The sequence below is a fragment of the Lineus longissimus genome, chromosome 6, assembly GCF_910592395.1.
Source record: "Lineus longissimus chromosome 6, tnLinLong1.2, whole genome shotgun sequence".
In the NCBI taxonomy this organism is placed as follows: domain Eukaryota; kingdom Metazoa; phylum Nemertea; class Pilidiophora; order Heteronemertea; family Lineidae; genus Lineus; species Lineus longissimus.
In genome coordinates, this window is record NC_088313.1 from 20,445,107 (window position 1) to 20,466,428 (window position 21,322).

General features: G+C 42.0%; 2 protein-coding genes across 20 annotated transcripts in view; both read right to left on the bottom strand.

The window, feature by feature from the left end:
- Window positions 1-439: 439 nt before the first annotated feature.
- On the bottom strand, window positions 440-11,680 carry LOC135489673 (TWiK family of potassium channels protein 18-like). 9 transcript variants are annotated; one of them, XM_064775139.1, is made up of 4 exons: window positions 11,400-11,680; window positions 3,264-3,707; window positions 2,795-2,945; window positions 440-2,439 (listed from the first exon to the last, which is right to left on the bottom strand). In XM_064775139.1, the coding sequence occupies exons 2-4, from the start codon at window positions 3,673-3,675 to the stop codon at window positions 1,698-1,700; spliced, it is 1,305 nt and encodes a 434-aa protein (XP_064631209.1). In that variant the 5' UTR covers window positions 3,676-3,707; window positions 11,400-11,680; the 3' UTR covers window positions 440-1,697. The 9 variants fall into 9 exon arrangements, with proteins under 9 accessions (XP_064631209.1, XP_064631207.1, XP_064631210.1 ...); XM_064775137.1 differs by having other exon boundaries at window positions 11,404-11,679; XM_064775140.1 differs by lacking the exon at window positions 11,400-11,680 and adding an exon at window positions 11,192-11,374 and having other exon boundaries at window positions 3,264-3,704.
- A 3,174-nt stretch (window positions 11,681-14,854) lies between these two features.
- Window positions 14,855-21,322, bottom strand: part of LOC135489103 (dopamine receptor 1-like) — a 75,677-nt gene continuing 69,209 nt past the window's right edge. For all 11 annotated transcript variants that reach the window (XM_064774274.1, XM_064774275.1, XM_064774276.1 and 8 more), the window contains one exon: window positions 14,855-20,695. In XM_064774274.1, coding sequence (XP_064630344.1) covers window positions 17,868-19,022 — 1,155 coding nt within the window. In that variant the 5' untranslated portion in view covers window positions 19,023-20,695 and the 3' untranslated portion in view covers window positions 14,855-17,867. The remainder of the gene's footprint in view (window positions 20,696-21,322) is intronic.

The following is a 21,322-nucleotide window of genomic DNA, read 5'->3' on the forward strand; positions in this document are numbered from 1 at the left end:
CAATTAGACTCCCGGGGCAGTCCATTGCGTCATCCTAATTGGATCTCTAGAATGACGCAATGGGCTGCCCAGGTTGTCTGATATCGCTATGCCATGAATAATAGCCGGGATAATAGCGCAGCTGATAATTCATTCCACTTCTCCCCTAGTTTAGATGGTAGGCCTATACGTAAGCACTGTATATTTGTACGAGGTTGGTATGTGTATGGTCCCGTCACCTAAACATGAAGACGACCTGGGGGTTAATGGTCGGATGTCTCGCCAAACTAAACTCATGGAATTAATCCTAGATAGATTCTGTGATAGGCCTATTTTGACCAAGGTGGGGACTATACGATTGCCACGCCATCTAGGCATGGTAATTAGAACCAGCCACTAAATCGAGGCAGCATCCTTTCACCGTTGGGCGTGTCGTCCTCCTTGCTGACCCCACCCCAATAGATGAACCAGGTTTGGAGTTTAATGAGATAACACATGATTTTATTTGCAAATGAACAGGAATCTTTAAATATTGTATATACACATATATAAAGAAAAAAGTGGTTTTAAACAACAGGTTAGTGATATACATGTATTGATAACATTGACAATTACACGCAATACCATTTAGCCGATCTCGGAGACATCTACACTCCGTTCTGGCGATTGAATTCGACTGAGAAAGAGAAACGCTTTTCACAAAGTTAGCCTGAAAAAACAATCAACTTCTGGTACCTTTTACATGATGAATTACATCCTTGCATGCTGATCTACCAGAGGTGTGCATATTATCCATCCTTCATCATGAAATCGATATTTCATATTTCCATTTAGGGATTGACGTTCACCGCCGGTAAGTCGGCATGAGCAAATTACAAAATCGTATTGAGAGCAAAAAACTGCGATGTTGAAGGCGTCCATATGCGTAAAGATCATAGCCATAGCACCACTCATTATATGTATGGGAAAAATAAATAGTCAGTCTTTGTTCTTGTAATTTAGATGTCCAACCTTATAATAACGATGTGACAGTCAGAAATGAATCGTGAGTTTTATTAACGTGTGTAAATACGGTATACGTGTGTAAATACGGTATACGTGTGTAACGTCACCAAAATGGATAAAACGGATTGAGGTTCAGTTACAATCCATAATAGTATTTTTCGAGCATTATCTTACTTTCCTACAAAGAACAACAATTCTCTTGACTTTGTTAATTTCACAATCCGACGAAAAGCTTGTATATAGACTGCTCATTATACTTGTTCCTTTCACATTCTATTGCCACCTGTCCAAACTGTTTTGCAAGGATTAAGAACACGAGTCAATTCAAGTGCCATACATGTACAATCTATAATCCGAGCTTTGGTGGACATGGTCACTGAACCGGGTTTCGACCCCGAGACCACACAGTGTAAATTGAAGTCAACAATTAACAAATTGCTTTGTGAAATCGATAGTATGGTTACTTGTCGTGTTATGTTTTGGAGCATGTATAATCTGACCATGGTTGACTGATGGACTGTATAATTCTTCTCAACTGGCAGTCATAGTGTTCGCAGCGCATGCATGTGTGGGTGTCCAGCGTATGTGTCAGGTACATGGGCATTCATAGTGTACGGCCTGCATGTGTGACTGCCCAGTGTGTATGTCATTCACAAGGACAGCACATACACTGTTTCTCACACACTATTTGAGGGAAGAGCAACCATAAATGCTCAATCGTCTTTCTTTCTCTGTGGAATCTTTGACTTTCCATCAGTTGGCGTTGGTGCCTTTTCTTCTTCTCCATCAGCCGCCTCCCCAGTCTCCTTTTTCTTCGTTTCAGCTTCCGGTTCGCTTTTTGATTCAACCTCTCCGTCGTCCGCTTTGGCTTCTTGGTCTTCGTTTTCCTTTTCTTCCACATTCTTTCCATTGTCATCGTCGTCATCGTTTTTGGTCATCAGTTTATCCAACGCAGTCACGTCAATACCAATTTTATCTCCGATGGCCGTGACCTTTGCCTGGATCTTGTCCTTAGCTTTCTTATAAAGATCGGCAATGTAGTCCACAAGGACCGTAATGGTCATCGAAACAAGGGACAATCCGAAAAGAACCAGTAAAGATGACGCCAAGAAAAACTCCTGGTTTTCCGGGACAAAGTCGCCAAACCCTATCGTACTCATGGAAACGAATAAGAAGTACAACGCATCTCCGTACGACCAGTCCTCAAAACGCGTATAGATGGCAGCGCAACAAAATAGATAAATTCCTACGATGGCCAATGCGACAGAAACTGGCAGATTGAATTCGTCGTCGATCTCGTAGCCATAGAGAAGTGTTTTGCCATCAGCGTCTGCCTCTGTCTGTGCCTCTGTTGATTTGTTCAGGTCTCCTTGTGATTTCATGTCCAACTTCTTCTCCAGGAATTCCACAGCCTTTGTTTTTCGCATTCTGCTGAGCTGACCGGTGTAATAGAAACTGAAAGAGATGATAGATTGAGCAGTTATCATTTATATGGCAGTACTTGTCTTAACTTTGGGCAGATAGAAATGGTTTGACGGAACGTAACAACAGCAGCTGCTTTTACGACGCGCAAATGCACGAGTGTCAATCTTTTCTCGTTACAAAGCGTTGCAGTCTCACATTCCCCTTCCACCTTGTCTCGTTTTGGTCCCAGCTGATTGATAACTGCTCGATTCGCGCTAATTCACCTTGGCGCATCCCATCTCTAATGGCTTCAGACATGTCAAGCAATTGTCAAAGCCGTGGTGGGTTGAGAGGCAGAGGTGAGGCGTCCAGGCGCCAAGTGATAACTACGTGATAACTTGTTTACCGTTTGATCAGAGCAAACAGCCCCTTGATTCCCTTGGTCATCAAGCGTCCAAGATCAGCCATTACCAGGAGGCATAGTGGAATTCCAATTATGGCGTAGATGACCGTGGCCACCTTTCCTCCATCTGTTACCGGGGCTATATGGCCGTAACCTGAAATGAAATAAACATTCGAAGGATTTAAGGGGCATCCTTTTAAATGTGTCTAAGGTCCTCTGTTGTGTCTGTAGTCCTGGCGAGATGCAGAGCACTGGATATACGCTTTTTAGATTTTTTTTTTTTTCGGCCAAGGAAATGTACCCCTCAGAGGTTTATCGGCAAAATGAAAAACCACACATGGCTGAGATTCTGAAAAACCTCTGAGAGTTTTTCGTTTCGCTGACTGCAAAAAACTTCAACTATGTTATTTGTGAAACCAAGGTTGTTAACCACTAGGCTATGTGGGTCCAAACGGACTGGCGGCGATCTTACCTATTGTTGTGTAGACTGTCATAGAGTACACCAAAGCACCAATGAAAGTCCAGACTTGTTTCACTTCACCATCCTCAATATCCCGGGCATGGGAGAAATAGTACTTCATCTTCTCCTCAAAATCGTCTAACAACTCCCTTGACTCCTCGTTCCATTTTCTTTGCCCAAGTGCTTTCCTCATGTCAACCAAGAACTTCTCTCTCGTTGCATTCATGGCAATCGCCTCTGAGGTTTCAAAAGGCCCCTCAAGTGCTGAGAAGATGGCCCCTCCAATCGCAGTATAGATCACAAGAAGGATGATCAAGCCAGCGTGGGATTTCAAAACCTTGTAGATGGTTTTCCCGACTTTCTTGACTTTTTTGAAAGGCGAAGTTCCCTGCTTTTTGGCCTTGGTCGTCGCGTCCGAAGCCATGTCCTCTTGCGTTTCTGTGTCTTCGACAGCTACTGGAAAAATGGAGGTAAAGAGGAATATTATTGTTTGATAGAATTGAACTGGTAGGGATAACCTCTTAGCCTGTTGGGCTGAGCGTTAAACTTCCATTTCCGATGATATCTGTAAAAGCTGCGGAGATGAGATGCGACGATTCTTTATTAGGAAGCCAACAAGTAACGCCTGTTGTTATACAAATGTTATAGAATCGGCATCATGGTGTCCTGGCAATCTTATACGTGTATATGGATTTGAAGTAGACAACCTCTGAAATGAAATGCATGTATTTCGACCAAGATTACTTTGAGGTTTTCGGCGACCTATGAGGCATTTGCAATCAATGTAATTTTACAGGTATCTGATTGGTTTACATGTATAGCAAATTACTTCGACGCCGTATCATCATAAAGAAATAAAGGCCGTGTTTTTCACACTTTTCGCTTTGCATTTGTGTATAACATTTAAATATATACGTATATTTTACAGGTGCTAAGTATTGTTATGACGATACGTCTTGTCATTGCTACGATATTCAATGTGTGCTACGCAATTGACTGTAACTATATACTAGTATCGAAATTATACAGCTCGGCAACTGAACGTAGTCCCAGGCATGCCAGGCCAAGTCTCGCGAGCAAAGCACAACCTCATGCAAACATATTCCCGGTAGACTAGAACCAGACATTTCAGACAACATTTGGCAGAATTATTGACCTGTAAGCAGTTGGTAACCGCGAGATGAATAGCGAACGGGCAAGGAATAGGATGCACTAGTATTGCCCCTCGGACATATCAATGGGTCTGCTGACAATCGTGGCATAAAGAAACTGAGATTTCATAAGGATTTTGAAGCTTAACTGTTGGCATAAGGTGCCCGATTTCCGCATCAAAGTCTGGCGTAAGCAGATATAATATGAGTCATTGCAGTATTTGGCGATTATCTGGTCACTATTTCTTATACTGAACTTCAGATTGCATTAGCTGAGAATGACAGATCCAACTTGCCAAAAAACATAGATTTTCTGAAAACTCCTGGCATTCTCAATAGTTTGTTCGAAAACACTCACTACAACACTTCACGTCTTTCGATGACACATTGATATTCCAATAGCAGCGAGTAGCCGTAGTGCTTTCACGTTATCATGGTAATAGAAGTGGCAGGCTGCGGGCCTCTTGCCTTGTACAACAATGTTCAGATGACTGAATACTATGTAACAATCCAAGAAAATCTCGTTCATACATGAACCCTTCTGAAAGATGCCTTTTAAAGAATACACGCAGCAACTACATGTATACCTTTTACTTCTTTCACCGGTATTTTTTCCGGGCTGGTGTTGATATCCATCGGTCGGACCGACATTCCTAGGCATGAATCCACGTTTATCCCCCAAAGAACATTTGATGGCCGTCTGTTATGATATTCCGCAGTAATTTGTTGGAGTATAGGCCTACAAGTCGGTGAACAACCGACATATGAAAACTGTGGTTGCTATCCCGAAATTAACTAACCTTCTGACATTTCAATATTCATCACAGCAACTAGCTAAACTTTACAAGTTTATTGCGTTGGTGACAATCAGAAATAATGTATGAGAAACATAATTCATGGTTCGAATACCAAGTACAATGTAAATATCCCTAACGTAGTAAATTCAGCGGTGCGGTAATATGAAATCGCTCTTGTATGATGAAAGATGGCTCGCAATCTAGATGAATAAAAACTCTGCAAACTGTAAAAACATGCAGGAATACAATCAGGGTATATACGTGATTATCAATATCCTGCGGACCGGCATACATGTCATCAAGTGGCTTGGGAATCGCGAACCAGATTTGAGTCTGTTGCTCAATAGCCGAATGGCTATCATAGCCGAAGTTTATCCCGATGGACGTTGGCGAATACGAGTATTATATCAACCTCACTGGAAAAGGATGCTGGTCCAGTCTAATACATTCAAGGACACTGTATCTTTTGAACAACAGTCACCAGCTCACAAGTATGCCCTTTGGCCAGCTAACGTGAACGACCATTGGCATAACCTCAACATCGTAAATGACATTTCGCATGATGATTACACTGTGATTCAAAGTAAGTTGTGCTTCAAAGATATAACGCATCTATGATCTTTTGAAGGTACTCATCACTCATCAGCAATGACAATATCTCCTACACCCACATCATCTTCAACATCTTGACCTTCGTGAAAAGGAAATCCATCAGCTACATGTAGCTGAATAATCCGAAAGAAAGAGATAATTCCTCAAAGGAAGACCAAATCGTCACAACGTTAAAATCCATTAGGAAAAATATAAAGAAAGTTGTTTCATTGATAATGTTTAAATTGGGAAGATTTATCAGACATGTTACGTGTTTTTGATGCCAAACAGACATGTTATATATGATGCCAGATTTCACTGGACATTGAAAACACGACGCGGCACGCAATCTCACCATCAGCTCTTCCACAAGGGCAGCAAATATGACCAATTATTACAACCACACTGAAAGGCTAACGAGTCCATCGCATCATAAAGCAAGAATAAGAATAAGTGGTTGATGTAAATCATGTGTTCATCAAGTCCCTTGGTCAAGATTCATCTTCTACCGGCCTTGAGTTTGACATTTCCCTAAACACTGAGCATGCAACAGATAAGACTTCTACTAGTGAAAGATTGTACTAGTCTTTGAGGGTACCAGAATGGTTATTTGTAGATGTATCAACCGTTCAGACTCATCTATCAAAGAAGAAAATAACTTAATATACTTAGCTGTTACCTTTTATTTCATTCTCTGGGGACCCACTTGCCTCCACGCAACCATTTGATTCCACCACCGGTTGGTTCTTGGCATCTGACATCCTTGTATTCGTTTTTTATAGTTTTTAAAGTTAGCTGAGTTCATCGGCGAGAGCCAGCTATGAATGACATATACATGTATCTTCTACTATACACAAATCTGATTTCATTTTTTTCTTCTGAAATATCCATCAAACAATTTGAACCTTCCAGCATTTCAAAGCGTTGTCACCACAATGAGGAAATGGATACATCGTCATTTATCATGAATACTGTAAATTAGATATATTTTGAACCAAAAAAGTTGCAGTTGACTTCCCCTGTTCCGCCCCCGGGGCAAATTTAATGATCTTACCGTGCTAAACGTACTTAGAACTATCAAATGAAATCAGAGCACTCGAAATCAGACAATGCTGAATACATGCATAGCATGATATTGCGAAAAAATACAATAGACAAATTCATTTGCTATACACTGGTCTTGTCCTGACAGTCAAATATCATGAAAGTCAATTGACAGTCCATGCTCGCTACAGGTGACCTGAGACACTTAAACCGGGACAAGTTAAAGGCAAATCGTATGTAAATCCGTCCTAGTGTGCAAGGCACAGCTACTGTTTCCTTCCTCAAATTGCCAAACCAGTGAATTCCTTAGCTAACGACAAGTTTATACTAGACTCCCTTTGATGATAATGAACGAACGTATCCGTTAGCATGAGCAACATCAACCGGGCCATCCAGAATCTGCCGGAGCGACTCCGCTCTTTCCAATCCCACGTAACTCCACAGGATCCTGCGATCAGTCATCTGTTCATTCGATGATAAGTTTGTCCTCCAACGCACATTTGTAAGAAAAAGCTTGATGAAACGAGTATTTTATATCGTTTGTCTCATGAAAAGAAACATGAGTCACGGATTTGCAGACAAGTACATGATTGTATAGATTAACGTGAAGATGACTCTGAGCCAAAATTTGTCAGGGCATAGTCAAGGCACGGGAAACGTACGGGCTGGTATATCGTTTGTTCTAAACGTGACTGTTCATCAGTGAAATCTTCGAAGAGGAGTTTGAAGCAAGCATCGAGCAGGACTAAATCTGCAACAGGAGCAATTCCGATCGCCGCTGGCTAGCCTAAGTGCATCCCCTTAGGCAGTTTGGCGGAATGAGTCGGATGACAGTGGATGAAGACTTCGGGAATTGAAAAGTGGTTCTTGTTACAGGTGGTTGGTGTCTTTCGATGCAACATTGTGACCATTAGTACATCACATCATATCTCCAGCAGAAGACGAGCTCGTGTCGTTACATGTAGGGGCAAGGACGCGTGGCAACCTTGCTCGGAGACTGTGCAACAGGTCTCATCTAAATAGCGTGTCTTTTTTCTTTCTTTACGTCGCGATCCAACTGCACCATCGGTCCCCAGCCACGTTGGGAGTTTCAACCGAAGGATGTGCTTTTACAATCGTCGCTCGAGAATGACTGTATCACTCTCGACTTGAAAACGATAATGTTTCCCTAGAGGCACATATTTTGCAGCAAAGTAATTACCAACAGTGTATTGGGAAGCCTACTGATGCTCTACCCATCTCTATCTCAATATGATGCTTTTTCCACGAGAACGAATGCCAGCAACGACAAAAATGTCGCGTATATACTTAGGATGTTCTTTCCGAAGATACGTGCAGTATACATTGTCATAGATAATGTGAGAGTGCCGAAAAAATCGTTGATAGGGGTTAACTATATAACCGTACATGTACGTGTCTGTACATATCAAAAACCGTTTTTCGTGTTCATTTTTTAGACTAATGCAAAATATTTTAAAACTGTATTTGCACCTACCCAATTCCTTTGAAATAAATCTATTGAGAATTGCTTATCTGGTAATGAGGCATTCAAAGCAGGTTCAGTGTCTGCTGCAGTCCGTGTAGTCTTTTTAACAGGAAACAAACAAATGTAGTTGTCGTAAAATAACTCATACCTGGCAGCAGCTGTTCTTCAACGACTTCTATCAGGTCCCCCTCGACTTCGACCGACTTATGCATTGCTAAAGGGTTCATCAACTTCTCTCGTGTTTCTCTCAATATACTCTCTCCAATGGATCACAGAATGTACAGGTACTATAGCGTACATCGGATAATGGTATGATAAATGATATATAACCACGGTATTTTTTAATCACAGTGAATCATTGAACGCCGGTGTAAATTTTGTCAACAGTGGCAATTAAAATTATATTCAACATACAGTGGTGTGCAAATCTATTCGTACCATAATTCAAGTTATCATTAATTACCCAGCATACAAGATGAACACATGGCGATTTCCAAATATATTACATCAATGGTATATCAAGTTAAATCACGAAAGGTTTTAAATTGATTAATTCGGTTATAAATCAAACATAACGGGTGACGAATTAAAATATAATCCCGTTAAATTATGCACTGCTGCATACTCATCAAAAGCATTTTAATGTTTGGATGGATGAAAAATCACTCAAAGTTTATCTTTTTATGCAGATTATTATAAAGGGGAAACGAATAGTATCCGCTTTTGAATCTACTTCAAGACTTATCCCAGTACTTCTTTGGAGTTCCTGCTTGGATGGTGGCCATCATTTAACTAAATTTAGTCAAAACCTCATCGCATAATGCATTGACCAACCCTAGCACATAATGACCAACTTTATCAGCCTCTAAATCTAGTGCATTGAATGCACTGCATTCAACATGTTGAGTAGAAAACGCCCCGATAGCTTCTCAATGTTGACAAACGCCAAAGCATCAATACATGTAAGCGCTCAACCAAACCAAAAGCTCCAAACTTTTCCCAGGAACATGAAATAAATAATTAAAATGCAATTCAAAGCTACTGTCATGTTTCTGTATGGTTGATGAATTCACACAATATTCCACAGGGGAGTGGACACTGAATCTATGATTAGAAATGAAAAATTATAGCAATTAAACAGCAAGTTCAGATGTATAAGTTATATTTTTCTGGGGTGTATGTGAACAAAACTTTTTTTCCGACCCTCAAAATATGCATAGGTGGCGCCACCCGTTTTTGGGGTGTCGCGACTATCATTTATTCTTTTCCAGGATAATTTCTTTATCTTATATAGAATATTATGAAAAAAGAGCAAAAATTGGTGTCTATCATGCAAGAAGAATGAGCGGAATAAATTATTTCTATCTTTCGTGAGTAATTAATGAAAAATAAAAACTCAAAAAAATTCCTGACCCCGCCAGAAACACCCCGCTGGGCCACACTCCCCTTAACACCGCTAGCGCCGCGATTGCGTCTACCGTTGCTTTGACAAACTAATCAACATAAAATTGATCTTCGCTCCGTTGTATCGTATGTGGCGTTCTTAGCAACGATGGCAGAACGTTTTCGCATTAGATGTCGAGAAACACTCCATCTGGCTGAACATCCCTCAACTAACATCTGTCATGTCTGTTTTTATTGCATATGACCACTAATATGATCAACTATCTTGTTTGTAAGAGTTTTCTGATCCACTTGCGAGGTAAACGAAGTGAAGCCTGATGTGACATAGGCCTAAACTGTAAGATATATTCTTTACTGTTTGTAAAGCAACGTTCGTTATACTTGTGGCTGATCGCTTTGCACAATTCATGACGATATGAACGTCTCACTTCTAGTACAATGCACACCACTGCTTCTTCCGTACCTTTAGTTGTCTCTCTATTCAACTCTGTATTGGACGCTATACATTGATATCATATGAACCATAATAACCTGAGACCAGGGGCCTTAAGATAATATGCCCTTCGGCATCCATTCCAATTCACTATGCACTCAAAATGGTAACTTTACCCCACATCCTTCTAACACCTTGATCAGTAGCTTCCGTCGATAGATGCAGGTAAGTAATGGAATATCAAAATACAACATGAAACAAGTTTCATGCATTTGATTTCATTTGTAACATTTCATGCCAATCCAACACTAAGTAACATCGGCGAACAGGTGTTGTTAGGGTATCGTGCATCGAGGAACATGGTTTGCCAATTTGAAGCAGCTCGGAATGCAATTAGGTACAGTGGAACCCCGGTCGGCGACCACCCCGGTAACGCGACCACCCCGCTATGACGACCAAGAATCGCCGGTCCCGAATGGTTTCCTCTCTAATTACCATTACAAGGCCCCCGGTAACACGACAACCCCGGTACCTAGACTACGAACACTGGATTGGGCGGTCCCAATGACCAAATTCACCCCTCTAACCCGACCAAAGGGCCGATCTGCCGTAATTGGTCGCGACCTCGTCTCCAATTAACCCGGCAATGAACACCTCGGCGCATAGCTCTCTTAAAATTTGTGAATGGAGGTAATTTACACTGTCATGATCTCACAACACGTCCAGTTTGTAACTTTGGGGGCGAAATGCATATGACTCAACTGGCTCCTATTCTATTGAACACGATCACGTAGACCATGTTCAGTCATTCTGAAATCGAGGAAGTCTTTGGCTCAAAGTACTACAGTTGATATGTAGGACCCCCTGCGACAATTCCTGGATTTGTCTCTGGACTGTCGGATTGTCTTCTCTGGACGCGCAAATCATTATGGCATTGTCGAATATGTGGGTGCGCAACCCACCAACGGTCTAGGAATACCAAGTTACAGTGTACATGCATGCAGGGCATTTCTAGGGAATCCACACTGACTTACCGGCGGTGAAGGTCAATCCTCAGCAAGTCTAATCGGACATACGCACACGACGCCGGTAGATATGCATGGGGGAATCACGAATGATATCAAATCAATAACGTTGGTCTATATACGAACGGTTTTCAACACGGTTAAATGTATTTGATCAATGCACCAGGTCTCTCTACCTATCAAACCGCATGCTGAACAGTTCATGTACATCACATACTTACAGCGCTTTCCACCACTTTGGTGCACGACTTCGGAACGCCAAGGATGCGGAATCAACACCGGGGTATTCCTTTGCTATTCCTTCAAGAGGCAGACGATATAGATTGATGACGTCATAGTACCGTCTGCAACGCTCCCTGCATTCTGCTGAGAAGCTCAACAACAGACGGCAGGAGGATGCGTTGACTCTCGCATTGCTTTAGGGAAAGGAGTTATGCATGGTTGTCCTGGGTAAGAACCATTTGCCAAGGAAGAAATATACCCTGGCTACAGATGAGGACCTTTGCACAGGATGACCTGCACCATGAGTACAGATAATGACCTTTTGTCGAACCAGCAGCTCCAAAGCTAGTCTTCCCAATCACAGTAAGAGAGAGATATGGCTGAAGGGGATCTGGCAGACCAACCGTGTAGCCGTATCTTAAAAGACAGGAGAGCGTCAACGGACCTGGTAGCGACACTTGTTGCAATCACAGTGATAGCGATGAGACAAACACAACCAGACCGAATCAGGTCTCGCAGCTCCACCACCTTACCAACACAGTCACGGCCAGTCAAAATCGCCCGGTATCTCCTCTTGTTTCAGTCGGGTGCTGCCTGCAGGCTGAATTCGGTCTTGAATTGACAGTTGTATCTCTCCCACAGTGTTGGCAAGACAGGTGGAGATACCAGATTCGGTCAAGTTGTGGCTGTCCCATATCTTTAACTGTGTCTATCTCATCTCTCTCACCGTGTTGACAATAAAACATGGTAGCGTACCCACGCCCAATTCAGTTTAGTAGTTGCGGCGTTCTCATCTTTCTGTGTCATTTGCAGCGAGACGAGACAGCAACAACCAGACCGAACTGGGGCATGCCAGACTCTCAATCGCTCGTTTGTTTGGCGCTAATCATTCAGCAGTAGAAACCACTTTGTTGTTGTGTCAATGTCAGAAGTCCTTACATCGCCAACGATGTCCTGTTACCACCGTTTTCCTCATGCCTTTATCTCCAACGAAGTTTTGGCAATATACGCCTGCACGACGTCGCGATAAACGGCGATAATAGGATGTGAGACGTTACACGCATTGCGCTTGCCATCACTAACGAAAACTATAACCTGTATACGCAATGCAGTTATCTTAGGTCATAGTTTTCATTACGATTGCAAGGAAAACATACATGACAGGTCACGGCTTTCATTACGATTGCAAGGAAACCATACATGACAGGTCACGGCTTTCATTACGATTGCAAGGAAAACATACATGACAGGTCACGGCTTTCATTACGATTGCAAGGAAACCATACATGACAGGTCACGGCTTTCATTACGATTGCAAGGAAAACATACATGACAGGTCACGGCTTTCATTACGATTGCAAGGAAAACATACATGACAGGTCACGGCTTTCATTACGATTGCAAGGAAAACCACCCATAATAACTTAGTGAGCTGAAACGCTTTCGGAGACACCCAACGTACAAAATCGATTGACTATCACCTTATCTCTTTCTGTCACGCCCACAGAACATCCGCCTCAATTCATCTTTGAATATCTTCAGCGTGCAAGCATAGATGACAAAATTAAAGGCATGGTTAATGAAAGAAATCGACGTTGCTGTGAAACCAAGAAAAAGGAAGGCTTTGTAGTCTTTGGGAGTCCTTAGAAAGAAATACTGGACATTGAGGTATTCGAAATTGCTACTTAATCCCCAGATCACAGAATATGGTAAGGTTGTGAGTAGGTACATAAGGGCTATGAGAAGAAGGCTGAATAAACCTTGTGCCTCAGCTCTGTTTCTCCCTGTAGACGAGATTGCACCATGTGATTTCCAAACGCGGAATATTATAAGGAGACTGGCTACGAATATTATCAACCACGGTATGCTGTACGGAATAAGTACGTCAACCATTTCGACTAGGAAAAACATCTCGAAGGCGGCCATCTTGGGTTGGTAAAAGAAACACACTGGATCATCACTTCCGGTGTAAGACAGGATCTTGTAATAAACCAAAACTGGCGAATTCGAAACAAATAGTGCAAAACATATGAGAAAAATAATGATGTGACGTCTTGTTGTTGTCACTAAACTTCGAACTTGTAAGGGAAACCAGACCCCAATGCATCTTTCTAAAGTATATGCAACGACGATGTACGAGGATATGCAAGTCGTTGTCCTGTTGATGTAGCCGATTAACTTACATGCCAAGAAAGCTCCGGTTGAGAAAGGGTCCTCCAAGTAGTAATAACCGTCTGTATGTCCGTCGATGCCCGTCCGTATCCATGACCACAACCCATACATGAGCGCTCCAAGGTCGGCTACGGCGAGGGGAAGTAGGTACGTTGTAGTTCTTCGATCCTTTCCCAACAAACGACTGAAGACCACAATGGATAGAAGGTTGCCAAAAATGCCGAAAATTACGACCACGCCCAAAACATATCTGTTGATGAATTCTGATAGAGCCAGCGTGACGTCATAAAATGTGTTCGCCATGTTTTCTTCGGTATGAAGTGTGCTGGCTGCATCAAATGATGGCAGTGTCTCAAGGTCCGATTGGCGTGTTGGAAATGCCATCCTTGAGGCATTCAGTGCCTCAATCTGTATGAGAGGAATCATGCTAGAAAAGTACAGTTGATACGTCTATATCATTGATAGCAATGCCAAAGTTAAATGAACGCATCCTTCGAGCACAGACTAACGTATCTCGATAAAGTTGTTCCAAACTCAATCCTCCTTTCAGACAAATACGAAGTGAACCATGGCCGCTGGAGGAGTATGACATTGTGTTATCAAAATGACGATTGGTTTTGACGCAACTCCGGCTTTTCCTTTATAACCTCCGCCAAAAATGGTTGTTGTTGGTGGTGACGAGAAAGATCTGCGGACAGTTAGGAAGATTGTTTTGAAAGTCGTGACAATGTAAACAAACGCAGTGGAACCAGCGAATATGTTGGAGGTCGTCATCTGGCAAACGCGCTGGCAACGTTCCACACACATTCGAATCTGTCTGCTCAGGCTATCGTCCGTACATGAAACAATAGTCGTTTAAATGCGGACCCTATCACAACATCTTTAGCCACACCTCAACAGACTATTTTAGGGTTTACTATTGACCGTATCCAGATTTAGCTTCAGAAAGATGAACCATGAGGAAAAAACGTATTACATGTACATGTATCTAAACTTGGCTGCGTTCTGCTTCATGCAGGCAGGTTTTTGTGTTCAGGTGAACAGCATTTCCAAGGGGGTCGGAGGGGGGTCGTTATCCAATGATACAAGGGCAATTGGTGGTCAATATATAAAAGGTAAGGGGGTTGTTCATAGATGCAGACTCCCCGCGGGGCAATACACGTACATGTGCTTGTTAGCCGCCTTCTTCGATGCAGCTTGGTCTGCTGTGCACTATCATGTAATCCCAAAGTTACTCAAGAAGAAACGAACACTCAATTATCATTAAAAAGTCTCTTTTATTCCGTAATCTACTTCTATTCCAAAATATTATTTGAAAAAGAGTTTTAGCTCACGCAATGATTACCAATCGTTGTCATCGGAAAACTTTACAGTAATTCAATGATCCAATAATAGGTGGCGCCAACATATGTATTTCACCTCAGGTTGAGCAGACATCTACGAACATCGTTTCAGCCAGTTTTGTACAAATTACATAAGGGAAACGCAAGATGAAAGGAACAGTACACTACACGAAAATTTACAGTTTCCTCGTCATAGTCTCGAAGGCACCACCAGTTTTGGTAGCCTGTCGGTAGCTTGTTCGAGATGCGGCCGTTGGCTTACCGGCCAGTTCGGATGCAAACCACCTTCTCGCAAGATACCTAGCATTAGAAACAGTAGTTTGGAAGTAATGATTGTCATGTAGGCCGGCCTTTCATTCAAGATGGCACTGAGTTTATTATTTCTTGATGATTTGATTCTGGTCAACCTGATGTGAAAACAAACAAACAAGTTAATGTTGCTCATGAAAAATGAGCATCTGTCATAACATCTATAGTGATGGTTGTAACAATGTGTCGTCAACAACAAACATGATAATTTCTGAAATAATAATAAACACTTTATATACATCACAGACTATTACCAACACAGGCCTTGAACTAAAACATAATCACATAATCATTTATCTATTTTAGCATATCCTCATTTGTTTCTCGTACGCAAAAATGGAGACAACATAACTATACAAAACAAGGCGACAAACGAGAAGAAAATTATAAAAAGTGCGTCAGACTTCTTCCGCCAATCGAACCAACATTCCTTTAGAATCCATCTCGATATTCTGTAAGCGGCTGTCAATTTGGCCGATATGACTTGCCTCCGCTAATTGCCAGCTGAAGTAACACCAACGCAGACTGTACTGATCTTAACAAGTGTCACGTAAGTGATTTCACAATATGATATAACTCCTTTTCAAATACCTACACCGTTTAGCTCCGATTTGCATGACAGGCTCCAAAGCCAACTCTGTTACATCATTATTTGCTCGTTACTTACTGCTAACTCGGCACCCAACACCGACTTTCAAACACGTTTCTCATGTTCCTTCAGAAATTTGTTTGAACGGCCTTTCCCGTTCCTGGCGCCTTCACGACGATTTGAAAATCTGCTAGAAGCGAAATCATTCGATTTCGATAATAAGCCCGCTTGTTGGTTATGATGATGCAATTCCCCTAGCAGTGGGGAATCGTCTGTAGCTGTCACATGGGTTAAGTACGATTCAACAGAACGAGTCAGATCACAGCGAGGGCGGTTGGCCCTGCGAATACGGCATTTTAATCGGAAACCTGGGGAGGGGTCTGCAAAATGTCTGGCTACAATCTAGGGTTTGCCTCGGGGATTCCACTAAGAATCTAAATCGTTGTATCTGCATAATCTATTAAAATGAAGGAGAACACTTGTTTTAGAGGCTACTGCATGGTATGTTCAACCTTGACATTATCTGACATCGGTTATGTTTCATTGCAGTCAATATAATCTATCATGCATTTCATAACTTATCACATTTTGATAGCTTAGGACATTCGTGCAGGCTGAATAATTCTTCTAATAAAAAACATGTTTATAAAGTTAAGCAAGAAGTGCATAAGTCAACATGTTTGGCCTTAGAAGGTGCCGTAAAAAGAAACTGAGATAGACAGTATGAATCGAAATTATTACGGTCCGATTGATTTTGAACTCTCTCAGTCATAGTATAGCTATGTATTATGCCAAAGAGATATGTAAACTAAACTCTCGAATATAAGTAACAAAATTTAGATAGAAGTTAGGATGGCACAACATATATCACAAGTATGGGTTAGTATCATACACTCAGCGAAGCACTTTGTTAGCCTTGACGGTTTGCTAAACCGAGAAGATGCAAAAAAGAAGGTGAATCTTAGAATGCCACATCCACAGCAAAAACTACGCTGCTTATGAAAATATGTGAACCCGTACAGAGAACTTTTTCCAGATTCCCGATCAGGGCTTAGCAGTATCATTGGGTTAAAGTCCTAACCCTTTGACTATAATTGTAAATTATAAATTTATTGATGGAGATAAAACTTATTTAAGCCAGCGCTGGCGTTTGTCTTCAACGTCGATTAAGGAACTTGGCCCGGCACGACAACGACTTTCACCTTCTCCTGCCATGCCGAGAAACTGCTTTTATTAGCTAATAAAACAGCCAATTTGGAAAAAGTACCCTTATTACGTTTTTAATGGTAATGTCCTCCTGTTCGTTTTAGTAAAAATGCAATTGAGATCGATCGTAGAGTCGAACGATATTACAGCTCAAACGACAAGGATTTCTCTGCACAAGAAAGAAATGCACATGGCACCAAGAACTGATTAAGACTTTATTAATGGCTGATGATATTTGATGACTTTTTACACTCTTTGATGTGAAGATATCCGCCATTAATAGATTACTCAAGCCCCCCGAGGATCCAGCGGGCGCCCGGTCGACTGCAGCGAAGACGCGTCACGCCAAGAAGGCGGAGACGGATTTTGGCTAATCGGTGCGGGGTTGTGATAACGGGCGTATCGGGAGATATATAAACAGTTCATCATTGCCTGAGACGAGTTACTCGCTGCTTCCTCAATGACTTCTCGGTGCCGCTGTTCCCCTTCATTATCGGACAAATACAGGGGTGATACTCCGACTCTGTGGATGCGACATTCTAAGCTTTTAATACAACGGAATGTTCTAAAAATGATCAAATGATACATAAGTGATCAACCTCATTGGCAATTTAACTATACGAGTCCAAAGGTACTATCCCCACGTACCCCCACAAGAAAGAATAAGTAATGTCTGTTACCGGTGAAAACCTCGCTTCTCATTTTTGCTTTAGGCGTAATAGTGAAAAACGATATAGACTGAGACACGTTACAGAACATGACATTTCAAAGCGTCACATGTATTTACTTATGCTTGCTTCAACCGATAAGGCGTCTCAAATAACGACATAAAACATCGACCATTTTACGGCAGGTCATGGTTCAATGGTTTGCGGACATTTGGATTTGAGCTGCCGTTGAGAGCGACCTCAGCCTGTGATCGGTAGGACTGCGACGTGCTGTGCGTTCTGGTGAGCTTAAACGATAGCGACTTATCAACCTGACAACATGGCATCATCTTCATACACAAAATCTTATAAAAAGCGCGCCTAAACTCTGTGTTGAATATACTATAAATGATTGGGTTTAAACAGGAGTTAATGTAACCTAACCACGTTAAACCACTGAAGAGGTCGGGGCTAACACAGTCACCGCAAGCAGAAGCGATGATGTTCATGGTAAAAAAAGGAAACCAGCAGAATAGAAAAGTTCCCATGATGACACCCAAGGTGATAGCTGCTTTTTGATCCGTCACACGCTCACCTGATTCGGGCCCGCAAGTTCTTTTGATATTTTTGACATGTTTCTGTGCATATTTGTACATTCGCCAGTAGATACCTATCATCATAGCACAGGGGACGTAGAAACTAACACAGGAAGATATGACGGCATATGAAGCGTTGAGTTCTAGGTAACATTGGAAGACGCCATTTGGCTGAAGTCGCGGCACGGTGTAGTCATTGCTGAGCGAATGCCAGCCCAGGTGGATGGGTAGAAATGATATGAGGGCCGAACACACCCAGACGCCGGTGATGATGCCAAGGGCGAGTTTATTGGTCATACAGGCCTCGTAACGGAATGGAAACTTGATATGAATGTAGCGGTCCATGCTAATTGTACATAGATTCAAAATCGATGACGTAGAACTCATAATATCAAAACTTATCCAAATGGAGCAAAACATGTTGTCGAATATCCAGTAACCCATGATGTCATTGGCGACGGCGAACGTCATCACCAAAATCGCCACCAGCATATCAGCAATGGCTAAGGACACGTAGAAAAAATTGGTAGTCTTTCGTAGAGTCCGTTCCGTGAAGACGGCTATGACTACTAAAAGGTTACCACCGATGGAGAGAAATATCACAAAAGAACAGACGATCCCTATCATAACCGCCTGCCACCCAGTGTACTTTGGTCCAACCATTGTGTCGTTGAGACCAAATTGAGTTATGTTCACATCCTCCGTGAATGTTATCGGGAACCCACTGGGATCAATCTCGCTGCCACTGTACTCCATGATGGACACAGCCTTCTTCGATGACGATTAAAAGCCCAATTGCTTCAAGGGAAACAGGCAGCAGCTCAATCAACGAAAGACGTGCATGTTCCCAACTGCAGTTTGCTGCACTTGGGACAGGAAATCACTGCACCACTAGCCGGGTCGCGAACTTTTTACTGAATTTGATTAATCCGTCGTCCAAGATCTGTCCTTGAATCACACCCTCATGAATCGACACATCAGGACAGTCTTGTTCTTTCGCGAATCTAGTACATGTATCATAGTATTTATTCCGCTAACCAAACATAACACAGCATCACATATACCGCAAGAAGTTATGCTGCGTCAAATTCGTCTCCGTCTCAAAGATTTATTTCCTCTACTCCTAACAGTCAGGCGTCAACACATGAATACTACCCTGCGGCCGAGCTGCACTGCTGCCACTAGTGTTATGACAGGTCTCAGCGTCGGATGACTATTGGAGAAATATCCGGAAACGGACTGATCTGTTTTTTGAACAGATTGTTATCAAACAAGTTTTGACAGGTTCAATATTCCAAAAGTCCGTTTTAAGTCACTTAATCCTGCGCGAATTTATAACACATTTATCAGAATCTACTTCTGTTCGAGAGAGAAATCACTTGTCGGAAATTGAGAGTAATATTAGATGGGTTGTCACTTTCAAATCACGTAATCCCTTTGAACGCCGTTGCCAAGTTGTTGTCTTTCGCCCACAATTTCGTTCTAAGACATGTTTGACAGCCTAAGATTTGTTCTCGCGAAACTAACTCATCCAGGATTGTGAAAAATAAATTTCAGAGTTTGGTGAAAGTAGAAGGAAATGCCACATCTAATATCTTTCAAGTGTTTGAAGTATGAAACCCTGAAGCATAATATTGAATAAGTGACCGTATCCCTACCTCATCAACTTGTTCAAATACTGTATTTTTTTCCCAATTCCCTCGACTATGAATGTTTGTTCAAAGAATCTCCTATCAGTAAAGTTGACATTCAATTTGTTTTTCTTCTGACGAAGCGCTGAATTCAACTCTGATCACGAACGATTGGAACTGGGTCGTATCACTAGCAGGTTAACCTTCAATTACGCAAACTTATCTATTCCAGCACTGTCATCCAACGACTTTGGCAGGCGAGAGTTTATTCTGTCAGCATGTTCAGATCGATAGAGTCCCTAGCGAGCGTCCTAATTTTTCTGATCACTTCCGCTAGCACTGGCGCGGAAATTGGTCTTTTGCCTTATGTATGTACACTGTAGGCTAAACTGTCCGTTCTAATTAGGGTACGACGGATCAAATTCCCTCACCTTATATCAGGTCACAATGAAAACGTCGACAGAGATTGAGAGCGTTTTGTGATGTTACCCCAGGGAACTTTGTGAGATTCAACTCTGCTGTTGTTAATCCTGGATAAAAAGATCATGAAGTTTCCAAGAACGCTTTAAGTCTCGTGAAATGATTCCAACTGACTGGAAGCTATCAATTAACTGCATGATAATCCGGCGTAGATGTTGAAGAAATCAAGGTTGAATCTGCGAAGATAGTGCCACGCATCACTTTTCGGTACCCGCTAGCTGACGTGTTTAAGTTTTGATAAAGTGCGTGCCTGAAGTGCGTTGGGGAGGTTCACTGACTCCGCCAACGTTTTCTTCCATTTAACTAGATGCTACCGAGCTGAAATTAAAAAAGACAGGTTACAATGTTGTCAATGGCTTGAAGATAAAGCGTTTTCTTTTTAAAATCGATAGCTGCTTTCTTTAAAGGGGTTCATCCGGGACGGGGATAGAAAGTCAACGAATTGCGCAAGCAAAGTTCGTTAATGGGATTCGTTTGCAACATTCGGAAGAGCCTGTCTGTGGCTGCATGCAAAGATAAGTAGGGTTTAAACCCGCATCGATAATGCGCAGAGATGTCACAGCCGTATCTGAAGAAGGAAACTTCTAACTAAGAAACTTGGCTGGCATTTAGCTGAAACTATCGTACATCAAAAAAACAACAACGCCCTCCTCGACAACAGACTCAAGATAAGACAAAACGGCTTGTGTTTTGTTTGAAGTACCCTTGAAGTGTCATCGTTCTTGGAATTCACTCTTGACTGACAACCAACTGAGACTATGTATACACCAAGATGGTGACAACGACCCCCGTCTTGACAACAGCCAAGAAGAGGTGGAAGAGGCGTGTTATTTGTTTGAAGTACCGGTACCGTAGAAGTGTTTTCTCTTAAAGAACCCCGTTGTAAATGGCCAGGGAACATAAAGTCAGTTGCTGTTGCTACATAATTACGCTAATATGTGAAAG